This window comes from Nelusetta ayraudi, unplaced genomic scaffold, assembly GCF_046127955.1.
Source record: "Nelusetta ayraudi isolate G7.1 ecotype Tasmania unplaced genomic scaffold, CSIRO-AGI_Nayr_v1 ptg000008l, whole genome shotgun sequence".
Lineage (NCBI taxonomy): Eukaryota > Metazoa > Chordata > Actinopteri > Tetraodontiformes > Monacanthidae > Nelusetta > Nelusetta ayraudi.
The window spans coordinates 1,478,481-1,502,521 of record NW_027466058.1 but is presented as its reverse complement, the minus strand read 5'-3'; the positions used below and the strand labels follow the sequence as shown (position 1 = coordinate 1,502,521).

General features: G+C 50.6%; 1 protein-coding gene across 4 annotated transcripts in view; it reads left to right on the top strand.

The window, feature by feature from the left end:
- Positions 1 to 20,571, top strand: part of slit1a (slit homolog 1a (Drosophila)) — an 83,848-nt gene extending 63,277 nt beyond the window's left edge. Inside the window, exons 15-37 of one of the 4 annotated variants that reach the window (XM_076018580.1) lie at positions 884 to 907; positions 4,879 to 5,023; positions 5,225 to 5,299; positions 5,415 to 5,558; positions 5,641 to 5,784; positions 5,877 to 6,043; positions 6,814 to 6,946; positions 8,303 to 8,371; positions 8,451 to 8,522; positions 8,627 to 8,698; positions 12,895 to 12,966; positions 14,306 to 14,469; positions 14,557 to 14,681; positions 14,778 to 14,875; positions 14,968 to 15,107; positions 15,230 to 15,323; positions 15,704 to 15,841; positions 15,920 to 16,148; positions 16,237 to 16,367; positions 16,462 to 16,616; positions 17,493 to 17,781; positions 18,277 to 18,488; positions 19,361 to 20,571. In XM_076018580.1, coding sequence (XP_075874695.1) covers positions 884 to 907; positions 4,879 to 5,023; positions 5,225 to 5,299; positions 5,415 to 5,558; positions 5,641 to 5,784; positions 5,877 to 6,043; positions 6,814 to 6,946; positions 8,303 to 8,371; positions 8,451 to 8,522; positions 8,627 to 8,698; positions 12,895 to 12,966; positions 14,306 to 14,469; positions 14,557 to 14,681; positions 14,778 to 14,875; positions 14,968 to 15,107; positions 15,230 to 15,323; positions 15,704 to 15,841; positions 15,920 to 16,148; positions 16,237 to 16,367; positions 16,462 to 16,616; positions 17,493 to 17,781; positions 18,277 to 18,488; positions 19,361 to 19,599 — 3,131 coding nt within the window. In that variant the 3' untranslated portion in view covers positions 19,600 to 20,571. Of the gene's footprint in view, positions 1 to 883; positions 908 to 4,878; positions 5,024 to 5,224; positions 5,300 to 5,414; positions 5,559 to 5,640; positions 5,785 to 5,876; positions 6,044 to 6,813; positions 6,947 to 8,302; positions 8,372 to 8,450; positions 8,523 to 8,626; positions 8,699 to 12,894; positions 12,967 to 14,305; positions 14,470 to 14,556; positions 14,682 to 14,777; positions 14,876 to 14,967; positions 15,108 to 15,229; positions 15,324 to 15,703; positions 15,842 to 15,919; positions 16,149 to 16,236; positions 16,368 to 16,461; positions 16,656 to 17,492; positions 17,782 to 18,276; positions 18,489 to 19,360 lie in introns of all 4 variants that reach the window. The other 3 variants (XM_076018578.1, XM_076018579.1, XM_076018581.1) reach the window with 3 other exon arrangements.
- Positions 20,572 to 24,041: the final 3,470 nt, after the last annotated feature.

The following is a 24,041-nucleotide window of genomic DNA, read 5'->3' as shown; positions in this document are numbered from 1 at the left end:
AAAAAAAAAAAAGCTTTTATTTTATTCTTTTTTTTCCCCACTTTTCGGTGCCAGTTCTCCTCCTCCTCCTTAATCAATAGCGCCTAACCCCCCTAGATGAACTGGAGGAAGGCAGGAAGGAAGGAAGGGCCGTCCCTCCCTTTTCCTCCCGACACGTTGGCACACTTGTGAGTTCTGGTTTCACGCTCCAACCGCAGCCGGGCTGAGCTCACCGGTCCAGGCTGGAGTTTGTGAAGCCAGACCCCCGAGTTTCTTTTGCCCTTTTTACCCCCGGTGAGCCTCCATCTCCTTCAGCCCTTCATCAGTCCTCCTGCCAGCCTGCCAGCCAGCCAAGCTCAGGTTTCCTTCGCTCTTTCGCCCTCCTGCATAGCCAGACGGCTCCTCCGCCGCCCGCCAACCATGTGCCCGACTGTTGTGTTTATGCGCTGCGCTGCGCTACGCTACGCCGTCTGGCACGGCGCACTGCTGAGGTTTCACACGTCTTTTATAGCCTCGTTTGTTTGGCCACGGCGAAGACAGTGTTTCCCCTCCGACCCCCCCCCCACCCCACTCCCGCCTCCCGCCTCCCACTTTTTCTTTTTCCCATTTTTCTCCACAGCTCTTCTTCCTGTCTCGGTCTCGCCCTCATGTCACTCGTCCCTAAGCAACAGCCAAATATTTACCAGCTTTCCATCACCACTGCCTCTCCTGTTTTTCTTTTGTTGATTTTTTTTTTTTTTTGATTTAATTTAATGCGTGCAGAAAGAAGCCCCCCCGCGGGGCTTCTCTCTGCTCAGCCTCCATTCACCTCCAGTCATGTTCTGTCATATATAAGCTCTTGTATATATATGACGCCCCTGGCATCAGCACTGACATCCGTCCCTCTTTCTTTTCTCCATCACAGCCAAAGAGCAGTACTTCATCCCAGGTGAGTGGCTCGTAAAAATAGTTCTGCACCTTTTCATCGTCCTCCTTTGCCTCTGTTATTACCCCCCTCTCCACCCTCCCCTCTTCCCCCTCCCCCCTGCCCCCTCCGTCCCGCTGCCGTAAAAGAGCTGCGTCACCCTTTTCCATGACTTAATGCTAATCTAAATGAACGATAATGAGCAGCTCAATGGGGGGGGAGGGGTTCAGCTCTGCTCTCGCTTTATTGGCTCTGCCCTCATTTGCTCACAATTACAATTTGTATTTACCGACTTAATGGCTGGGACATGGCAACACGCTACAGGTGACCTTCCAAGAAATGGCAAAAGTGTGTCATTGGCTTCCTGTGTGTTTCAGCCCACAATCTACAAACTCCTTCCTTGCCCACTGCCCACCGCGCTTGCCGATATTTCTCTCTAATGTTCTTTAGTTTTGTGGTGACCTGGGCTTTCGATAAAGTGCCGCGGTGCAGAAAGTCCTTCCCTGTTTCCCCAGTTGGATACTGCGCTAGGAAAACGCTCCATAATATCCATGTATTTCGACTGGCACGACTCCCAGTCCACGTTCTCCTGGAGTTTGGAGGTTTTATGGTCTAAAGTCGCTCGCAGTAGAAGTTCAGGGACTAAACTCGCTGCGCCACACCAGGCCGGACATGGGTACTACATCGTTTTCAGTCGTTTCCAGCGTATTCATGTCAGTGGGAATTTTTTGGAATACAGCTTCGTGTAAACTCTGTGTAAACGGCTCCTCAGTTATGTCACAGGGTCACTGAGCACCTGAAGCCGATACCTCTCCCAGGTTAGCAACGACCAGGTGTTGGTTCCGCCCTTTGACCTCTGTGTTTTGTGTACTTCCCCCGTCTGTCGAAGGTGCACCAAATCGACGTTACCAGGCGACCAACTCTCAGTGTTTTTACGGGAGGCTGTAAACAGAGGGCTCAAACGTGCACTTTTCCCCACATCTGATGAAAGTTGGCGGCGTTCGCGCACGCTGCACCAGGCAAGCAGGGTCTTGAAGCGACTTTGGCGTCTGAGCGGGAGACAAGTGTGAGAGCATCTGTTTCCCTTCAGCTCTTTTTTTTTTCTATTCTGTTTTTTCTCTTGTAGTCTGGGCAGACAGAGTGCAGAGGAAGTGTCTCTTTGCTTTGGCATGAGCACAGACAGTCACTCAGCAAGAGGGGCAGAAAAGGAGGGGGGGGGGGTGAGGGACAGAAGGGAAGGAAAGTGTGTCCCCTTCTATCAGTGAAAGCTAAAGAAAATAAAGCCCAGCGGAGGGAGCAGATTCCTATCAGCGGATGTTTCCGGACCTCTTAACAAGAGCACTTCCAAGAAAATAACTAGGAGGAGCAGCGGTGTGTGTCGCACTCTGTCTGCGCGCGCGCGTCCGTCCGTGCGTGCGTGTGTGTGTGTGTCTATGCCTTTGTGTGCGCGCTCATGCGCGTGCCAAGCGGAGATAAAGGCCCGACGCTGGCTCGCGGAACAAATGGGGACGACTGTGTAAGCAGAGAGAGGATCAAAGCCAAGTGTGATTAATGAGAATTTCACCCTCTCTCCCAGTGAAAACAATGAGAAACCTCCCCGACACACTCGCAGGCGCACGCGCCCGCACAATCGCACCGGCGGCACGGTGGGGTAGTCGGGAGAGAAGGGGGGGGGGGGGGGGGTCGGGGGGGATTCCTTAATACATTGGTAATGATGGGACGGAGCTGCCTGCAGGGGGGAAAGCGGCGGAAACTTGCAGGAAGTGGGTTGATGATGAGTCACTTTCTGCGTCTCGGAGGGGAAGACCTCGTCCGTCTCTTCCTCCTCCTCCCCCCCCTCCCCTCCTCCTCCTCCTCCCGTTTTTTGGAATCTGCTGACGCCACCGGGAGTGTCGTCGTCGTCGTTGTCGTCGTCGTCGTCGTCTTCGTGCCGCCGCCGCCACGCTCGTGACGACGGCGGTGACTCAGGCTCCTCGCGAACCCCCCCCCCCCCTCGCCCTCCCCTCCTTCTGTCATCCTCCAGATCAAAGTGCCGCGCTCCAACTTTCGTTGCTTCCTCCTGCAGCAGGAAATGCCTCCACTCCCCCCCCCCCCACCCCTCCGTCTGGCCCTGCGACAGCCGAGCGGCGGCCCTTAATGACGGGCATTAGCGCGTCTGTCGTCGCCCTCGGCTCCGAGCCGCGCTCGCAGCCGAGGTGACTCGGCTTCGAGCCGGGGAAGGAAAAAAAAAGGAAAAAAAAGAGAGAGGAAACGGCGGCGGCAGCCAGAGGAGAGGAAGTCGATTCCCTTCGTTGCAGTTTCACTCTGTCACCACCCGGCCGCGTCCTAATAAAGCCAGCCGCTGAGGCTTTTGGGGGTTAGTTTATGGTTTCGCGTACGGCTCCATTTATTCGAGTGGAGTCTCGACGCTCGGCCGTTGGATTTATTCCTGCTTGTTTGTGGTTTTCCTGCCGCTCATGGTTGTGGTCCGGGTGCCCCCACGTCCCCCCTGCTGACGTAATCTCCGCAAAACAGAAACAGCCCCCCGAGAGGTGCACCACCATGCGGCGTGAGCATGCAAAAAGAGAGAAGGAGGGGCGGGACGTGCGCACGCACGCACACACACACACACACACACACACACACACACACAGAAAAAGTATTCCAACAGCAAAGACTGCGCTCTTCCTTCTAAATGGAACATATGCGCGCACACACACGCACCGAGACACAATACACACACACACACACACACACACACACACACACACACACACACACTGTTCTAAGTGACTCCCAGCGCTGCTCCATTATTCAGCAGCCGTGATGTAACTGGCAGCACGCTTTCTGGCACGTAACGTCTATTCATAGGCAGAGAGGAGGTGCAGCAGGACGCCTTCCCAGGCCTCCCACGCTGCCTCCCTCCTCTTCCTCCTCCTCTTCCTCCTCCTCCTCCTCCTCCTCATCTCCCAGACTTTGTCTCCACCGCTCACCTTTTCAGCCGCCCCCCAGTCTCCCCCTCCTCCCCTGTGACCTCACCTGTCGGCACCCCCCCCACACCCCCCCCAATCCCCTCGCTGTGCTTGACTGAAGCCGGCGGCCCAAATCCTCCTTGTCATCCTCAGTCGTCTCCCCGCCTTCCTTTCCCCACCACTGCTCCCACTCCATCACCTGGCTGAAATGACTCACCCCTTCCCTCCCCCTCTCTCCCCCCCTCTCTCCCTCCCCACTCTACTCCCCGTTCATTCCTATGAATAGACCAGCCCGCTGAAGTGCGCCTGAGGCTAAACTTTAGTGGGGGTGGCCCCTAAGGTCACGGCGGGGAAAAACCTGCAGGATGAGAGTCGTGGTGCGTGAGCGGGAGCAGCCTGGAGATGTTGCGTTTAAGGAGTCTGACGTGGTTTTTTTTGCAGGCCATCAATGGAAGATGTTGAGTTAAAGCAAACTTGCATGTTTTTTTGTTTTTTTGGGGGGCAGAAGCACCATGTGGGGATGTTGTATTAAAGAAGTTCAACAGCTTCGTACGGGCCCATGTTAACAAAACAGTCCCGTGTGAAATGCAGTAGGCAGAAAAAAAAACTGAGTTTTTTCTTTTTTCTTTTGCTGGCCGGGAAAAAGCAGCTCCGTCCACTTCTGCCTGTTGCTCGCCTCTTTAGGAAAGCTAAACAAAACTAACTTTCCCTCACACCAGAAAAAACATTTTCTTGGAGCAGCGCACAGCGATATATCTGAGCACGGCCATGTAGGGAAGTCCGGCACGCATTGACGTCAATGCGACCACAATGTTTAAAAAAAGACGGTAAAACACAGCGTGCAGAACCATGCGCAGCAACTTGGAGTGCTCACGTCCAAATGCATATGAACCTCATTATTTGACGCTTTGGCATCGTTTGACACCAGTATGCAACATTGTCACAGTATTTCGAGGTCAGAAAAGAGGAAAAGCATCATAGCTTCAACCTTTCTGCATTGCATTTGAGGAGTCTGACGTGTGCTTGCGTTGCTCTCTCCGTCAGGTACCGAGGACGCCCGCCTCAACAACGCCTGCAACAGCGACCCAGTGTGTCCCCCCAAGTGCCGCTGCGAGTCCAGCGTGGTGGACTGCTCCGGCCTGAAGCTCACCAAGATCCCCGATCAAATCCCCACGTCCACCACTGAACTGTAAGCAAAGAGTTTAGCAGGAGTAAAGAAATACAGCTGACAGCGCGTGCGGAGCGTGTGCATGCGAAGGACTTTAGAAAGTGATGAGATCATCTTTTTTTTTAAATTGGTATAAGTAAATCTTATTCGGCCACTCACTCCGAATTTATTTAAAGGGGACTCAAATAATTGTGGCTTGCGGTTCAACTTTTCTCCTTCCAGCCGCCTCAACAACAATGAGATCACCACTCTGGAGTCAAACGGGGTCTTTAAGAGCCTCTCCCAGCTGAAGAAAATGTAAGTGAAGCCTCCTGCGCTCCCCCTTCCAGCCGTCTCACCGTCACAGAGGAACCTGTCTGACGCCAGTCCTCCTCTTCCTCCTCCTCCTCTTCCTCCCCCTTCATCCCCGCAGCAACCTCAGCAACAACAAGATCACCGAGGTGGAAGACGGGGCTTTCGAGGGGGCGTCGTCCGTCATCGAGCTCCACCTGACGGCCAATCAGATCGACTCGGTCCGCAGCGGGATGTTCCGCGGGCTGGAGGGGCTGCGCATGCTGTGCGTAACTCGCCGATGCACGCGCACGCGCGGTCACGTGACTCCGGCCTCAACTCATGGTGGCGTCTCGCTGGCTTTTCAGGATGCTGAGGAACAACAAGATCAGCTGCGTCCACAACGACAGCTTCACGGGGCTGCACAACGTGCGCCTGCTGTCCCTCTACGACAACCAGCTGACCACCATCGCGCCGGGAGCCTTCGACACGCTGCAGACCCTCTCCACCCTGTGAGACCCCCGACCGCACGCCTGACTCCCCGCCACGGCTTTCAGCACCTCTCCGATAACGTCTCTCCCCCTCCCCCCCCCCCGTCTTGCAGCAACCTGCTGGCCAACTCCTTCAACTGCGACTGCCGGCTGGCCTGGCTGGGCGATTGGCTGCGGAGCAGGAAGATCGTGACGGGGAACCCTCGCTGCCAGCGGCCGGGCTTCCTGAAGGAGATCCCCCTGCAGGACGTGGCCCTGCCCGACTTCCGCTGCGAGGACGGTAGGCGGCGCCGAGGACACGGGTCCGCTTCCCGGGGACACTTTTACGACTGACTTTCCTGAAGCTTCTTCACTCTAAATGAAGCTATTAGTCTCTGCGAAAGCCAGACGGGCGTCTTCGCCCGGTGCTGGATGACCTCGGCCGTGCGTGAATCCAACACTGACCGTGCCGGACTGACTGACGGGAACTTTAACTGCCTTCAAACTCCACAATACCTGACGAGCGAGCGCCGCCGAAAGATCATTTTGAATAATGGCCGGCATTGTGCGACTCTTTTGTTGACCGAATGGATTGCTACTCAGCAGTTCCCGAGCTGCTGGTCGATGGCGGGCTGAGTGGAGTTATTGAGCTGTTTGCCTTATTGACCGCTCGCTCGCTCCTATTTGCACCTGAATGAATGTTAGGCTTGTCTTCGGGGCCCTCGAGCGGGCCGCCTCCGTTCCCGCCCAACCCCCCCCCCCCCCCCCCACCGGTCGATATTGCATTAGCAAGTCTCCTCTTTATCTCCCTGTCCAATTTTACTTTTTCGCAATTCTCACTTCCTGCTCTTTATTTGTCTGAAAGCCTCATCATCAGCATGACGGATCGCGCCGTTTGGCTCCGTCCTGCCTTCAGCTCCAGCTTTTTGTCCGTCCCCCTTCCCGGCCGCGGCCCCTGGCTCTTCTCCACGCCTTCCCATCCACCCTCCCCCACCCCCCGACTCACCCCCAGTGGTCGCTCCTTCCTTAATTTTTCTCTCCACCTGTCTCGCCCCCTTCCGCTTTTCCCAGGCCAAGAGGAGTCGAGCTGCGTGCCCAAGCCCCAGTGTCCCAGCGAGTGCACTTGCCTGGAGACGGTGGTGCGGTGCAGCAACAAGCATCTCCACTCGCTGCCCAAAGGCATCCCCAGGAACGTGACCGAACTGTGAGTCCCCCGATTGCCTCCTTCCCTTCAGCGCCTTTTCACGTCTTATCAGCGCGAATTCCAGGTGTGATTGCCTGGCTCTGGTGGAAGCAGCGGGCGTGAGGGGTGTGCGGTAGGGTTTGGCAGGTATGAGGGAGATAAGGAGGCGGCGGCGGAAGTGGAGAAAACAGATCTGGTGTTTTCAGGAGAAGGGAAAGGAGTCAATAAACCCTGCAGTTATTCTCTCAGACATTCTTCTCCTGTGTTCCCCGCGGCCCTCGGGGCTCGCGCTGATGTCACTCTCACACTCGGAGCCAAAGGATTAAAGTGTGTGTGAGCGAGTGAGTCTGTGGGGGGGTGTGTGTGTGTGTGTGCGCGCGTGTGTGTGTGTGTGTTTTTGCATTTTTGTGCGAGGGCCAAAAGCCCGTCCACGGGAGCAAAGGGGAGCGAGAGGACATTTTAATGAGCAGTTTTCAATGGAAAAGGGGAGGGAATGGAATCGGTCTGGAACTTTCCAATACTGCTTCGAGACCGGCTCTCACACACACACACACACACACACACACATGCAGGGAGAGACACACACACACACACACACACACACACACACAGTCACTCACACGGTGCGAGCCCTAAGCCTGTCATTGTCCCAGCAGGTGTGACCAGGTGTGCCCCTCTGCTCTGGGCTTTCATCTCGTCATCTGGAGAGTTTTGCTACTCCGTCATTATCCCGTGTGTCCTGCGCACCGTCATTACCCGTCATTATCCCCCCCCCCCCCTCCCCTGAAGCCAGAGGGACCCCCCACCCACACCCACACCCCCAACTCGACCCCCTCCTCACTCCCGCCTCTCTGTCCCTCCCGCTTCGAGCACCGTCAACAACAATAGCAGGAGAAAGCCCCCCCCCCCCCCCCCCCCCCCACCACCCCCTGCAGCTGGCCCCCACTCATCGAGGTGGCCGAGCCTCCGCTAGCATCGGCGGGGTGGTCGCGCTGAAAGAGTTAAAAAACAAAAGAGGTCTACAGACGAGAAACCAGAAAAAATATGAACTGTGGAAAAATTGTTTGGTTTTTTTCCATCTCCCCCTTGACTTCGGGGGAAATCAGATATTTTGTCATCGCTTTGAGACTCCTCATGGAAGTGGGTCACATCTCGAAGCGTCGCTTGAAATCCCGCCGTTCTACGTCCTGATAGCGTTTGATGCTATCTGATGCAACCTCCTGGCTGAATGCTGCTGTTCACTGCTGTTGATCTGAGCTGATGGTCGTCTGACTCACGTGTTATCTCGCTTCCTGTTGCATCTGCCTCTATAATGAACAATCATTTCCACAGGAATTGTTCTGTTTTTCCTGAATTCGGTTCTGTTTCTCTGACCAGGTATTTGGATGGAAACATGTTCAGCGCCGTCCCCAAGGAGCTGTCCAGCTTCAAATACCTGCAGCTGGTGTAGGTTTTCATACGCCGTCCTATTCGCCGCATAGTCATAGAACGTAACTTCTCACATAGGACCCGTGTTGCTTTTCAGGGACTTGAGCAACAACAAGATCAGCACTCTGACCAACTCGTCCTTCACCAACATGAGCCAGCTCACCACACTGTGAGTGCACACCGACCTCAGTTCAGAGCTGATGCCTTCCCATAAACTGACACCGGAGTGGAATTAAAAAGCTTTTCTGCAATTGTTTTGTTTGTGTCTTCCAGAATCCTGAGCTACAACTCGCTGCGCTGCATCCCCAAGATGGCCTTCGGTGGACTCCACTCTCTCCGGCTGCTGTGAGTCTGCAACCTTTTTTTTTTATTTATTTTTTTTTTACCACTTTTTTACCTGTCACGTCATTTCAATGCAGCGCCCGGAGCCGCAACTTCACTTGCGGAGCCACAGAAGTTATTTTAAAAGCAAGAAAGCGGTGGCTCACTTTCACAGCAAACGTGTTATTGAACGGGATATTTTTACACATCGCGCCGACTACAGAGACGGAGCAGCAGATGCGGAGAATCTGATTGACTCTGGAGGACTGAAAGGCAGCCTGAGTGGTTATGACAGCTTATGAACACACACACACACACATACGCATGCACTCGCACAACAAGCGCAGCAAACGACCTATTTTCTCTGCTTAAATGGCAGCGACAGTGGGAGTGTAGTTCCACTTATTACTTCTGCCCACACCTTGTCTGCAGACATCTGTTCAATCTACTTGTTTACCGGCGAACGCCTAAAGCTCATCAATTTCTCACCATCAGGTCCAAACACACCCCCGCAAAACCAATGCAAGAAATCATTCTGACACTGATTACGCGAGAATGTTAGCCCTGCTAACCCTCAAGCTTTCCGCGTCTGCCTCAGGGTCTTTCTTTCTTTCTTTTTTTTCTTTATAAAGTTATGAAGTTGTTGATTGTGTGCTCTTGGCTCCAGACGGATGAGTTTGCCTGCTGAATAACTGAGGTGCGGGGGGGAAATTAGTCAGACGGACGGATGATGGAACCAAGCTCTTTTATTTTCTGTTTTCATTTTGTTTTTGGAAGTGCACGCAAAGATGCGAGCGGCCGGATGCGTCTGCACTTTAACTTAAACGTAAACTTCGGCTCCACGAGGCAGAAACAAAGACCAGGCACACCAACACCCTTTATGAAATTAAGCGTGTGTGTGTGTGTGTGTGTGTGTGTGTGTGTGTGTGCGTGCGTGCACGTGTGTTTCTGCGCCTGTATGCATAGCTTAAATGCTTGTCATCCTCTGGCTCGGCGCCCGTTAGCATGTGTGTGGGAGTCGACGTCTCGGCCCTCCATGTGTGCTCTTAACAGGCGCGCTTTTTTTTTCTTTCCTTTTTTTCTTTTACAGCTGACAACAAAGCTTAAACAAAGCCTCTTTTCTTTTTCTTTGTGTTTTTTTAACTGATGGTGACTACTAAACTCTCAATCATTACAGGGCACAAGAAGCCCTTTTAGCGTGGAAACCGAGTGACGCTCGCTCGTCGTTAGCCGCCGCCACCGCCGCGCTAGCCCGCCTTTGATCTCTAATGAAGCCGCCGCGTCCGTTACTCCTGCTCTTGCTCACTCGCGCCGCCTTCACTTTTAAAGTGTTGCCTCGTGCACGAAACTGCACGCACAGGCACACACACACACACACACACATCACACAGCCTTTACAGTGCAAGCACAGGCCGCCCTCACATACATGCACAGGCTGTCTGCATTAACTTATTGTCTCAGTCAGTCGGGCCCTGGAGTCGCAGCCGCAGCAGAAAACTTTGATGTCTTTACTGCTGGTGCGATCAATCATGAGCCTCCTTATAAATGTCTATTGGTGCCAGGACTCTTTTCTTTTTTTTCCCCCCCTCTAACTCAGCAACGCTTGTGGGGGTGCAGCGACGCCGAGGCGACAATGAGCTCCATATAACAGTTTCAACGTAAAGACCCCACACTGGATTCAAAGTTCGGTATTGAAAGCTTAATAAGAAACCGCAGCGAGCGGTAAACGTGGCGGCGGCGGCTCACTGGTGCGCTCGCACACACGTTGGAGGTGCCGGAGCCTTTGTGAAGCCGCTGCACCTCTTGGCTTTTACAAGAGCCGTAAAGAGGAGAAGAATCATTAACGCTCCGGGGCCTTCCAAGCAAGCAGGGGTCCTGCTCTGGCGTTGGATGTGCGGCGGCTCGGTGCGTGTAACGTGTGACGGTTGCGGTCGCAGAGTTGCAGATTAATAAGCTGCTAATTGGCCTGTCGGGCGTCAAGTGGGAGGCGAGGTAGCCGAGAGAGCAGCAGGCAGGGCGTCGTCCCCAAGGTTTGGGTGGGAAGCCACAATAAATCCAACGATATGAAGATGTGAGAATAAAAGGATTAATAACAAGCCGGCTGTAAATTTAATCAATGCTATTTTGCCTTAATTACATTTTTTTTCCGCCCAGGAGGGGTTTGAGCTAAAAGCATGTGAGCCAGATGACTCATAGCGCTGCACGATCAGATTTTCACTCATTAGAAATGTAGTTCATCCGTCTTGCCAACTTCCGATTTTCTCTTTTATTGTGTAAAAATTTCAGTGTTCTTCCAAAAAAAACACAAAGAAGAAGATCGGTAAGAAGCATCTTACCAGTTTAAACAATGGTTGCTGGATGAGTTTTATCAGAACCTGGTGGCGTTTTTTTCCTCGGTGGACACTATTCTTTTATTTTACTCCAGACTGGCTTTGGCAAGACTTGAGTTAAGCTGTGTAGCCGCTAGCCACAATGGCGGACCTTTGGGAGTTAGCATCCTGCCCAAACTAGCAGATCAAACTGGCGCACTTGAATGTAATAGACCAAAAATGTTTGGGGTTTTTTTTTTTGCCCACTTTCCCTTAAAAATGTTCACCTCACCTTTTTAAAAGGCTTTACTGGGCTCTTCAGCTGATGGATACCTGAGATAAGCACGAGGGACTTTTACAACTCTTCCATCCGCCATGCCAGGTTAACACTGTAATAGAAGAGAATGTTTTAGAGCAGACATGGGCAAACTACGGCCCAGGGGCCATATACAGCCCGTTTAGCTTTTTAATACGGCCTGCAGAACTTGAAGAAATAATATCAATAGTAACTAAGTCATAAAATAGCTGTATTTCAGCCATTTTCTTGAGTGTTTTAAGAGTTATTTCAATAAAGAGCTAAATACCTTAAAGAGATATTTTGTTGTAATGCTTTTGTTCCTTTTCAATTGGCATTAAAGAACGTGTTTTCTACACATCCCATGATATAAATACATATATTTTTGAGGTGAGGCGGGTCACCAAAACACTCCATCCATCTGCTCCTGCTCCGGCCCCTGTGTCAAATTTTAAAGCCTGCTGTAGCCACCAGTCAAAAAGTTTACCCACCCCTGAGTGTTTCGGGAGAGTTCAGTAAACAGGAAACATCGCTTTGGCTAAATGCAGCGAGAGATAGGAGGACGCGGGCGAGGTGCAGCGCAGTAGCGGCACACAGCTGCACAAAGGAAAGAGGCAAAACGACGAGCTGGGCGAACGTTGGCGAAAGGAGGAGGATCGGGTTTCTTCCTGGAGACTCAGTGGCTCCTTTCTTCCAGGATCTCTGGCCGGCTGGCACACTGTGCCCTTGGTAACCCAGATTCTCTCTTGAATGCCGCAACCTTGTCGTCTCTGCCCATTATGTCGCGTGTTTTTTTTTTTCCCCCCCTCGGAGGCTGCAAACCGGCCGCACATTTCAACGCAAAACCAGTTCGGACCGTCTGTATTCTTTCACCCGACTCTTCCGGAGCGGAACCGGTCGCTCGGAGAGAAGACCCAGGCGAAGGCAAGTCGGCGTCAGCGGCTCTGGTGCCGCGCTGACATTACCGTGCAGTCAGCTGAGGGCCGGAGGCGGTAACGACCTGACACGTTGCGGCGGACGCCAGTCATTTTAAGCCACTAAGTCCCGTTGCTTGTCGCCCTGAGAGCAACAAGGAATGCAAACAGCCGTCCTTCCACCAGCCGACACAAAGCCACGCGAAGCGAAATTTAAGACAGCAAACGCGAGCGCTCATTTGCCACGCAAACAATTACGGGATCTATTTCCTTTCCCCACTATCGTGCAATGCGGCTCAGGCTCGGGTCTGTTGCTTCCCCTCCATTCGCCCCCCCCACACACCAACCATCCCTCCCTCTACACTCTGTGCACTTGTTGGCCCTGCCAGCCAGACGCACGAGGAAACTAGACACCAGTGTTTCTCAGAAGCGACCGCTCTCACTTCATCTTGCTTTGGCCAGCTGCACAAAGTCGTGCCGCAACCGGGCGGCGCAGCGGCTTTCAAGCTACCTCGCAGCGCTTTGAAAAAAAGTCGACCGGAAGCAACAAAGAACGAAACATATTTCACCGTCATAGTTTTCAAAATCCTCGCGATTTGTTTTCGAGCTACAAACGTGTTTCAATGCTTTCAGTTCACTCCTCCAACATCCAAAAACCAAAACCTGATTATTTTTGTCCCCCCCCCCCTCCTCCTCCCTCAGGTCCCTCCACGGCAATGAAATCTCGGAGCTCCCCGACGGCATCTTCAACGACGTGACCTCGCTCTCCCACTTGTAAGTAGTTGCACACGCGATCCCCCGGTGGCGGCTGCCAGTGTGTTACCGGCCGCGGCTCGCGTCAAAGCGCCCGCAGCTGCCTGCTCGGACAGCTGGAGCGTGCGTCTCACAGTGGCCCGTCTGTAGTCCACTTTGGTGGGCTCGCCGTGGGCTAACCACTCCCCCCCCCCCCCCCCCGACCCACCCACACCCTGGCCTAATCAACACAAGGCGACCCTCTGCTGCACCGTTTTTCCCCGCTGTCACATCCCTGAAGCACACACAGATTCTCCACGGTCTGCAGACCTTGGTGTTTGTTTATCCATGTCTGTAATTCTCTGAGCGCTTGTCATGCATGTGTGTGTGTGTGTGTGTGTGTGTGTGTGTGTGTGCGCGCGCGCCGTGCGCAGTGTGGGCGTCATGCGGCTGAGAAAATATCCCCCCCAAAAACCACACAGACCCCCGTGCTCCTCAGCCGAGATGTTTGACCTCGACATCCGCTGATCGATGGAGCTATCAGTCAGATCCGCAGAGGATATTGGGAACCAGGCGGAGACGTAATCTGAAGATCAGCAAAAGACAACAACAAGAAAAAAAAAAAAAAAAAGAAAAAGTCAAGGCTGGGCAAAAGAAGGAAAAAAAAAAAAAAAAGTGTGTTAAAACGTGGCGTTGGAGGCGAGCCATTGATCCGCACCCAGACTCGAGTGGCTTCCCATGTTAGCATATGTCAGGTGTCAGGCGTTGGCCGGGCCTGAAAGATGAGCCTGTGCTCCGCCGTAATGGAACGCCATCGATTCAAGGAGTGTTTGCGCCTCGGGCAGCAGGACAGAGCCGGGCATTGATTCGCCGACGCTCAGAGCGTCTCCTGTTTGCGGGTTTGTCAAGAATCGAGGAGGCCCCGCGCCCGTGTCACAAAGGGCCGTTGAGCATCTGAATCGTCTCACTCGTCCGCCGCTCAAAGACGACGTTTGTGTGAATGCTTGTCGGGAGTCCGACGCGGTCGTGCCAACGTGAAGCTGTGGGGACACCTGCAGGTGATGGGGCGTACTGCACAGAAACGGACATGGGAGTTTCAAAAGTCCAATTGTATGCCTTCTTTACAGGAACCTAAACACCTCTCGTGGTATTTTCACAAACGTGGCCAGTCAGGTACCAGTTCCCTTTGTGACATCATAAAGTGATGATTCACAGAAGTTAACCATTTAGCCATTTTTCTTTTAAAAAAGACCAAGTAGAAAAAAAAAATAAAGGATAGATTTTTCAAATCTCATGACTTTTGTGGTGAATTTAGTGTAATGTGACACAGCATTTCTCCGTGACTGGGTGACGAGCGCGCTTGTTTGCTGTGCTCCATCAGGGCCATCGGCGCCAACCCGCTGTACTGTGACTGCCGCCTGCGATGGCTGTCCGACTGGGTGAAGACCGGCTACAAAGAGCCCGGCATCGCCCGCTGTGCCGGCCCGCACGGCATGGAGGGCAAACTGCTGCTCACCACGCCGGCAAAGAAGTTTGAATGCACAGGTGAGCTGCCGCACTGAGAGCAAAAATCCTTGTTCTCACGCCTCTTTAGCATCTCTGATTCATTTGGACTTCTCTGTATTCCTTCAGGAGACGTGGACGCCAACGTGCTGGCCAAGTGTAACCCCTGTCTGTCCAGTCCCTGCGTCAACCAGGGCGTCTGCCACAGCGACCTGATGGAGATCTACAGGTGCAGCTGTCCGCCAGGATTCAAGGTTAGAAGCCCGCATTGGTCACTCGCCGCCCCAAATTGCAACGTCGCAAAATGTCGACGGCGGATTGAGAGTCGACGCTGCCTCTCTGTGTCCCAGGGCAAGAACTGCGAGACGGCGCTGAACGCCTGCGTGAGTAACCCGTGCGCCAACGCAGGGACCTGCCAGCTGGCCGTGGAGGACGGCGGAGAGTACAGGTGAGGAAGGGGTCGAGGCGAGGGGTTTTGGGGGATTCCTCCCCTCGTACGCAGCGCCACGAGTCTAACTTGAGCCCCCTGTGTCTTCGCAGTTGCTCGTGTCTCGCAGGCTTCGAGGGCCCCACCTGCAAAACCAACATCGACGACTGCGAGGACAACGACTGCGAGAACGGAGCGACCTGCATCGACGGCGTCAACAACTACACCTGTTTTTGTCCCCCCTACTACACAGGTTCGTCCAAGCAACAAAATGGAAGAAAAAAAAACCCCACTGAAGACAGTTGAAGTGATTGCGGCAGATGAAGTCATTCAGCCACTCAGGGGATTAATGAAGCTGTTTTGTTTTGCGTGCAGGGGAGATGTGTGAAGAAATGGAAGACGTGTGTGCTCCAGGACGAAGCCCCTGTCAACATCAGTCTACCTGCCTCATCACCTCCAATGGGCCCAAGTAAGACTTTGCTGCTTGAAACTCAAAAGGGGTTCAAAATTTTTGGACAAATCCTATGAATTTAATGTCTTTTCTTTCATTCTCATGACTATTGACATTGCAGTTTCTCACTGGAGGCATCAAAACTGCGTATGAACACTGTGGAATTATGTCGGAAACAATAAAAGTGTAAAATAATTCAAACTTCAAAATAGCCGTATTTCATAAAAAGCATATTTAGGCTTATGTAACGTGTTTTTTTCTTTGCTGCTGTTGTAAAGATAAAAAAAAAAAAATTGCATGGGAAGGTGTGTCCAAACCTTTGACTGGTAGCATATATATATAAATATGCTTAAAACTGTTTTGTCTCCATCCAGCCTAATATAAGTGTTGTGTTGCAGATGTGTGTGTTCTCCTGGTTATGTCGGCGACGACTGCAGCTTGGACTACGATGACTGCGTGGAGCACCGCTGTCAGAACGGAGCTCAGTGCCTGGACGAGCTGAACGGATACTCCTGCCTCTGTCCCGACGGATACAAGTGAGGAGGAGGAAATGAAGATTAAAAAAAAAAAAAATCAATAAATCCATCTCACTAATCACCTCACTCCATCCGCAGTGGTCAGCTTTGTGAGATCCCCCCCTCGCCGCTGTCTCTGTGCGAGCTGGCCGACTGTCAGAACAACGCGCCGTGCGTGGAGCGCGGGGGGCGGGCCCTCTGTCAGTGTTCCCCGGAGTTCGGGGGCCCTCGCTGCGAGAAGCTGGTCAGCGTCAACTTTGTGGACAGAGACTCCTACCTGTTGCTGTCCGACCTCAAGAACTGGCCCCAGGCCAACATCACACTGCAGGTATGTAAAGACAGGAGGTCTTCTAACTGCTTCATCCAGTTTACATCCCTTCATCCTCCCATTTGTTTCCCTCTGTGTCTCTCTGTAGGTGTCCACGGCTGAAGATAATGGCATCCTCCTGTACAACGGAGACAACGATCACATCGCGGTGGAGCTCTACCAAGGTCACGTCAAAGTCAGCTACGATCCCGGCAGCCAGCCCGGACACGCCATCTATAGGTTCGACACCACGTGGCATCTGAAGGTTTAGCTGTTTTCCAGTAAACAGGTTTGGTTTGTATCTTAACATCCACTCTCGTGCTTCCACCGCCAGCACTGAGACCATCAACGACGGCCAGTTCCACACGGTGGAGCTGGTGACCTACGACCAGATGGTGAACCTGTCCATCGACGGGGGTCTCCCCACCACCATGGACAGCTTTGGGGCGGAGCGGCCCCTCAACGGGGAGGCTCCGTTATACGTGGGGGGTAGGGGCCCTCTCCAGAACACACCTCCCTCCTCTGCAGGCACTCTGAACTACTTCACTACTGTCAATCACCACCCCTCCCCCCTCGCTTTGTCATCACCGCAACCGACCCCGCCCCTTCCATCATGCAACCCTCCCCTCCCCCCCCCCGTGCTCCCTCCCCCACCTTTGCCCCGAATCCTTTCACCCGCCCACTCACGCCGTGTCTTCCTTCACTCATGACTGTGTCTGTTAGGTGGAAAAATAGAGAAAAAGAACTGTTGGTCTAACTTAATGATAAAGGCAGAAATGCTTTTTATTTCCAAAATGTTCACTCCCAATCTCAACTGGGAAACACGTCACCAAATTTTAACCTGGTAATGGTTTTATCGTGTACCAACAGCTCCCTCTACTGGTGATTGTAAGACCTAACAGACACAGTCCTCCAATTGGTTTTGTATTTGCATGTATTTGTACTTGGAGCAGAAGCTATTGTGTGTTAGAGCTGTGTGTTATTTATCTGCTTTTAAAATTGAAAGTTAATTTTAAAAAAAAAGTAGGTTTTTGAATGGGATTACAATTTTCAGAAAGCGCTAAGACTTTGTGACATTTGTCAGTGCCGTGAAGTGTTGTGCTGTCTACCAGGAGTCAGTCAGTTTTCCATACCCTCGTGCCTTCTGCTGTCCTCTGTTTCAAGGGTGACGTGTCTCGAAGTGCAAATTCAAACTGTTTCTGCAACTTTGACGTACTTAAAATGTGCACTTTTGGGACGCGCACGCTTGAATATGTCTTCCCCCATTACTCTCATACCAGCCCCGTGTTAGTTGTCTGTTTGTGACCCAGCTTAGACATCTACACACTCGTCGTCATGATCTTTTCCCTGCCCCTACCCTCACAGGCATGCCGGTGGACGTGCACTCTGGCACCTTCCGCCTCTGGCAGATCCAGAATGGCTCCAGTTTCCACGGCTGCATTCAGAACCTGTACATCAACAACGAACTCCAGGACTTCACCAAGACCCAGATGAAGCCCGGCGTGGTTCCGGGATGCGAGCCCTGCAAGAAGATCTACTGTGTGCACGGCATCTGCCAGCCTGACGGCCTCCAGGGGCCAGTGTGCCACTGCCAGCCCGGCTGGAGCGGGCCGCACTGTGATGAACCGGCTGCCAATCCCTGCCAGGGCAGCAAGTATGTTCATAAAGTCACACACACACACACACACACACACACACACACACACACACACACACACACACACACACACACCAATATATATAAATATATATATATATATATATACACATATACACACACACACACATATAGGTAACATTAACAATGCTAAATATGCTAACAGTATTATGTGGCTCTAGCCATTCCTTCGACATAAGTTCTAAGTTTGCTTTACTTTTGTTTTGTTTTGTTTTGTTTTGTTTAGAAAATGTTAGCTACAAAACACAGTTCTGTATATCAGCCCTTTGTGATGACACAAGAGACTCTAGTGGGCTGTTAGCAGGCTCTGGTCTCTGTAAAGAGAGTCAGAATGTTTGGATCATGTCCTAGTTTCTCCACACCATTCACCTGTTACTTAAATGTCTTCAATGTCCTTTGAAATATCATTTCAACCGCTATGGTTTATATTAATATTTAAAAAAAAACAAAACAACTAATGTATCTTACCAGGTGTGTCCACGGAAAATGTATCCCACTCGACCATCAGTCGTACCGCTGCGAGTGCGACGAGGGTTACCGCGGCGCCCTGTGCAACCAGCAGGGGGAGCTGTTTAACCCCTGTCGGCGTCTGTCCTGCAAACATGGCCGCTGCCAGATCTCGGACACGGGCGACGCTTATTGCCACTGCGAAAGCGGCTACACCGGGGACCTCTGCGACGCAGGTTTGCTTCCTTCACCCTCTCACCCAGAACCTCTGAGCACGAGTGATGTACAGATCAATACGTATGACGCCAAGTTTTTTTTGGTAATGTGTAATATCAATAGCAACACAGTAACTAAGCTATCTAGGTCTTATTAAATTGACACTAGGTTGATAGGAACAGCTTTTTCTTCCACCTGTGTGTAATGCGTAAGAACTGTGGCACGCTGAGTGGAAACCAATATTTTGCAAGAGCCAATAGGAAGCATCTGGTTACACAAGCCAATAGGAAGCCTTGTTTTATACGAGCCAATATTAACCCTGGTTATATAGGAAGCCTTGATTTGAGATTGCCAGTAGAAAGCCTCTATTTGAAAGACCCAATAGGCAGTCTCAATATGAAGAGCCAATAGGAAGCCTCATTTTATATGAAGCAATAGGAAGTCTTGTTTTATATGAGCCAATATTAATCCTGGTTATATGGGAAGCCTTGATTTGGAGATAGCCAATAAGAAACCTCCATTTGAAAGAACCCACAGGCAGACTTGATTTTAAAGAGTCAGTAAGAAGCCTAGTTTCATATAAGGCAACAGGAAACCTCAAATTGGAAAATCCAATAGGAGGCCTTGTTTTATACGAGCCAATAGGAAGCCTTGATTTGAAATAGCCAAAAGGAAGCCTTGATTTTAATGATCCAATAGCAAGCCTTGATTTTAAAGAGCCAATGGGAAGCCTTGTTTTATTCACTTTAGGTTTATTTGCTCAAAGTATCAGTATCAGATCGATATCACCGATACCAGCCTGAATTTTACTCAATGACGTAAACCAGTGGTATCAAACATCACCAAACGTCGCAGCAAATGCATAAACCTTCCGTCGCCCTGTGTCCTCCAGAGTCCGAGTGTCGGGGGGAGCCCGTGCGGGACTTCTACCAGGTGCAGCGAGGCTACACCATCTGCCAGACGACGCGCATGGTGTCCTGGGTGGAGTGCAGCGGGGTGTGCGACGCCGGGGCCTGCTGCGCCAGCCAGCGGATGAAGCGCCGGAAATACACCTTCGAGTGCAGCGACGGGACCTCCTTCAGCGAGGAGGTGGAAAAGACCATCAAGTGCGGCTGCGTGGGCTGCATGTAGCCCGAAAATCCCCCCCTCTCCCACCGATACACACACACACACACCACTGCTGAGAGTCAGAGAGGGAGGAAAGCAGAGAGAGGGACGAGAGAGAGCGAGAGAAAGAGTGGACTGGAGGAAGGGAAAGAGAGAGAGTATAAAGAGTATATACAAAAACATCTATCTATATATTATGGACAACAATGTTTGTAAAATAGGACCTTTCCTTCCCTTCCGAGGGTGCGTGACCTACAGCGACGCCGACCGGCATCATCAGCAAACAGCAGCAAGAAAATAATCATTGTGTCCGCAACGTTATTCCGAGAGGCGCGGGAGATTCCGAAGGTGTTGCGTTCAAGAGCGACACATCCCTCCAGCCGAAATTCCCCCAGAGCGAATCCCCTGCACCGCCCGCCCTGACATCCACCTGCCGAGCCACCATCCATCCATCCATCCATCCATCCATCCGACAGAGGAGGAGGAGGAGGAGGAGGAAGAGAGCTGGACCCTTTGACTTGGCAAAGCTGTGGCGAGTTGAGCTTGGCTGGGTTTGCGCGGGGCCGGGGGGGGGGGGGGGGGGGGGGGGGGGGAGGGCCTTGGTCGAGTTTCAAATTGACGTCGGTGTCGCCGCAAAAAGAAAAAAAAAGAAAAAAAAAAAAGGGGGAAAACGACGACAAGAACAACGAAAGACAAAAGCAAAATTCCCTCCGCCCCCGGAAGACAGTCAGCCGTCCACACGTGCGCGCGGAGGAGGAGCGGAAGCGGAAGCGCCGCGAGCGAAGAGTTGGCGCGCGACCCAGTGTGGTGGACGTTGGGCCAGACAGACAGTGGTGGCGTCACAGTGGGGTCGCTGTGTGATACCATAGCATTGAGAACTCCATTAATAAAAAAAAAAAAAAAAAAAAGACGGACAGACAGACAGAGAGAGAGAGAGAGAGAGAGACTGCACTGACTGGCAGCACTGAAAACAACAGTCATACACTTTCCCGACATGATCACGTACACACAGTCTTAACGCTTTAGCGAAAGATGCGCGGGGGAGCCTGTCCACTTCTGGAAGCCCCTCCCCCCGTGCCCCCCCCTCCCCCCCAAACGTTTCTCCCAGCATACATTGCTTCTGGATGGAGGAAGATGACGTGGAACCCTGTCAAAGCCCCCCGCCTCCCCGCCCCCCCCCTTGACGCCTGCAGTATTAAAACTTTGTGCGAACTGTTGCATGTACGGAGACCGAGTTTGCCAACTAAAAAAATATTTAGAGTTCTCTCCATATCAGTATAAATGTTATTACAAAGCAAGAGGTTGCAGAATCAGTGTCCGATGTTTGTTTCCGTTCTATTTGTCCCGCATTGATTTTGTTTTTTTGTTTTGTTTTTTTTATTTTATTTTTTATTGTATTTTGTTATATTTTGTCTCCTGGTGTAACCTAACTCCTATAGTTGCCCCCCCCCCACCCCACCCAAAACCCCTCCCCCAGCAACCCTTTATATAGAAATGCCTAACAGATTCTAATATATATATATATTTGTATTTCATTTTTGGTATAGTATTTTTCTATGTTAAAGAGTAAGTCTGTTTCTTAAAGCTTTGGGACTCGTGGAGAGGAGGCGTTCAGTTCCCTCTGTGTTGTTTTTCTTTTTTCTTTTTTTTTTTCTTTTTGTTGCTCTCACTCGCGCCAACCAGACAGGAAAGTACATTTGAATTGGCCAAAATCACAGCAAGCAGGTTGGCCCTCGTTGTATAGAAGGCAGTATTTGCTCCAGTAATATGTTTAATATTGTATATGTTGTCTACCATGTGAATATTACATCTAATTCATGAGAGTCTGTGCTTGTTTTTATTTATTTTTATCTCGAGGACGTCGTCCCGCAGGAGGCGAAGGGCCACAAGTGTCGCCGACTTTGCCGGCGTTTTCGGAAAAAAAAAAAAAAAAACTTTTGAAAAGATGAAAAAAGGTGAAAGAACAAATAAAAATAGCATTAAAAAAGAAAATCAGTGAGGTTATTCGCCACGTCACTCAAAAAGCGAGTTGGAAAAAAAGCAAACAGTATTTCCCTCCTCTCCGGTTCAGACATTCCTCAATGGCTGCAGAGGCTGAAGATACTACCAGCTCCACCCCCCCAAACCTAATCCAATTGACCTTGGAATGACCCCTCACACTCCCACCAACACACACACACACACACACACCGCCCTCCACCCCACTAACTCCTCGGAGCCTTCTGATTGTTTTCGCGTTGGTTTTGTCGAGGCGCTCGCTCGCCATCGCCCGTTTTGCGAGGTGCCTGCCACGGACTGGTGTGTGTGTGTGTGTGTGTGTGTGTGTGTGTGTGTGTGTGTGTGTGCGTGTGTGTGTGCGTCTCCTTTTTTGTAGTACAACGTCATGAAAGTGGTCAAGCGCGACTGATTACATAAGCTGCTGTCAAGCCAGAAGAAACAGGACGAGGAGCTTCCGCGGGCAATAATCACGTTCTGACACACAAATCATCGCAAATCTGTTCCGATTGTGAAAGGCGTCGCGCGCTGAGGGCGGGTGAAGGGATGGGGGGAGTTGGTGGGGGGTGGGGTGTTGCCGGGGGAGGAGGGGGGCTGGGCTCTGGACATTTCAGCGCGTGTCGGCCCCTGGCGAGAAGAGACGGGTGCCAATTACAGTAAAAACACAAGTCATACCTGAATGTATAAATGTGTATAGATAAATATGACTATGCTTATTCTTGAAGTGGTAACTTTTAGCTCGTCATTTAGTTTCCAGTGTAAGATGACCATCAGGGTGGCTCTCTCTGCAGACTGGGACCGTGTTTCCTCCATTTTGCTGAACTAAATGGTATTGAGAAAAAAAATGTTTCAAAAAAAATAAAAAATAAAAAAAAAAAAGTCTTTATAGTGTGAAAGGCTGCAGATCTCGGCTTGGTGCTTCAGCGCACACAGAGCTCCTATTCATATTGCTACCCCATGTCGACTTTGTTTTACATGCTGTTGTTGTGATTTCCGTGGTGTACAATAACATTTAAAGAAGAAGATCTCGTTTGAAAAAAAAAGAAAAAAAAAAAAGCATACTTGGTGAACAGTCACTTTAATTCTTAGGCTGTTGCGCCTCGTAAAGGCGCACGTGTAGTCTGAATGTGGCGTTTCCTTTCTGTGTCTCCTTCCCTCTGCACTGATCAAACCGGACCGGTGCGGCTCAACATCCTGGTAGACATCTTAGTGGTGCTTGTGCTATATTGAGATGTGCTTCTGTGTTTTCCGGTCACCCGACCGGAAAAACACAGATTTTTTTTTCCATCCTATGAACTTATATACTTAAATATGTTATTGTAAACAGCACAATGTCTCTGGTGTACTGAACTGGTGCAAAAACTAAATATCCGTCGTTGGGTTCCGTTTGCTTTTTTTGTTTTTTGTTTTAGTTTTGTTTGTTTGTTTTTTTTTTGTTTACAGGAATGATGGGTGGGATTAAGCTGAAAAATTTACCAATAATGCTGAATGTATGTAGTGCCACCGACAAAATGTTTACCAAACCTCCACTGTTTTTCATTAATTAAACTTAAATGTGTGTGCTTTTACGTATGGGTTGTCAGTTTTCTTTCAGCAGTCGTTGAACAAATGTCAATGGCCCTATGCTATGCATGGGAATTAGTTATTATACAAGTTATTTAAGTATTTTTTTGAAATTATTTTTTGTCCCAGAAAAAAAAAAATAGGCACATTTTCGGACATGTCGAGATTTTTGCATTGTACCACTCCGTCTCATGTTCAACTATGCTAGGAAGGTAATTTTGGTGAGTTTCAGGCTGATTAAAGTTGTTGTTTTTTGGTCCAAGAAAAAAAACACCACAGACAGTTGTATATTGTTTTTGGTTTTTGGTTTTCAATATTCACATTAGGAACAGGTAGCCTCATTTTATTGGAGCCAATAGGAAGCCTCAAAGATTTTTTTTTTCTCTCTAAATAAGAGGGCGAGAACCAGGAAGTAAATTTCAACCATTTTTATATCAACTCCAGCAAAAATACAAAGTTTATAACATAAACATGTATTATTCTTAGGATTACCACAAATAAAGCAGTTATTTCTTCTTTCTAATATACAAATTCAAATCTTTAAATAGCAAATGCAAAGGATAAACATGTTCAAGTCTGACATTTGGTGGGCTGTTTTCCGTTAGCTAAACAAATTAGCATTAAATGGAGTTCTTAAATAACAATAAAAACATAACAGACGTGGTGGATCTACTTTGACGCCGTAGAGGAGGGAAAAAAAAAAATAATAACACTGATAAAACATTATGAACCACCCAGACACCACATTATTGTCAGTCACTACTGTAGGAGTAAAAACATTTCACATGATCAGCCGAGTGAAAGGAGTCGTGCGTACAAAACCCCCCTTCGGCTCAGCGTCGGTGTTGCACTTCAGAAAGCAGAGGAAGTTCCTCGAGCAAGCAACCACCGCCACAACTTGGATATCG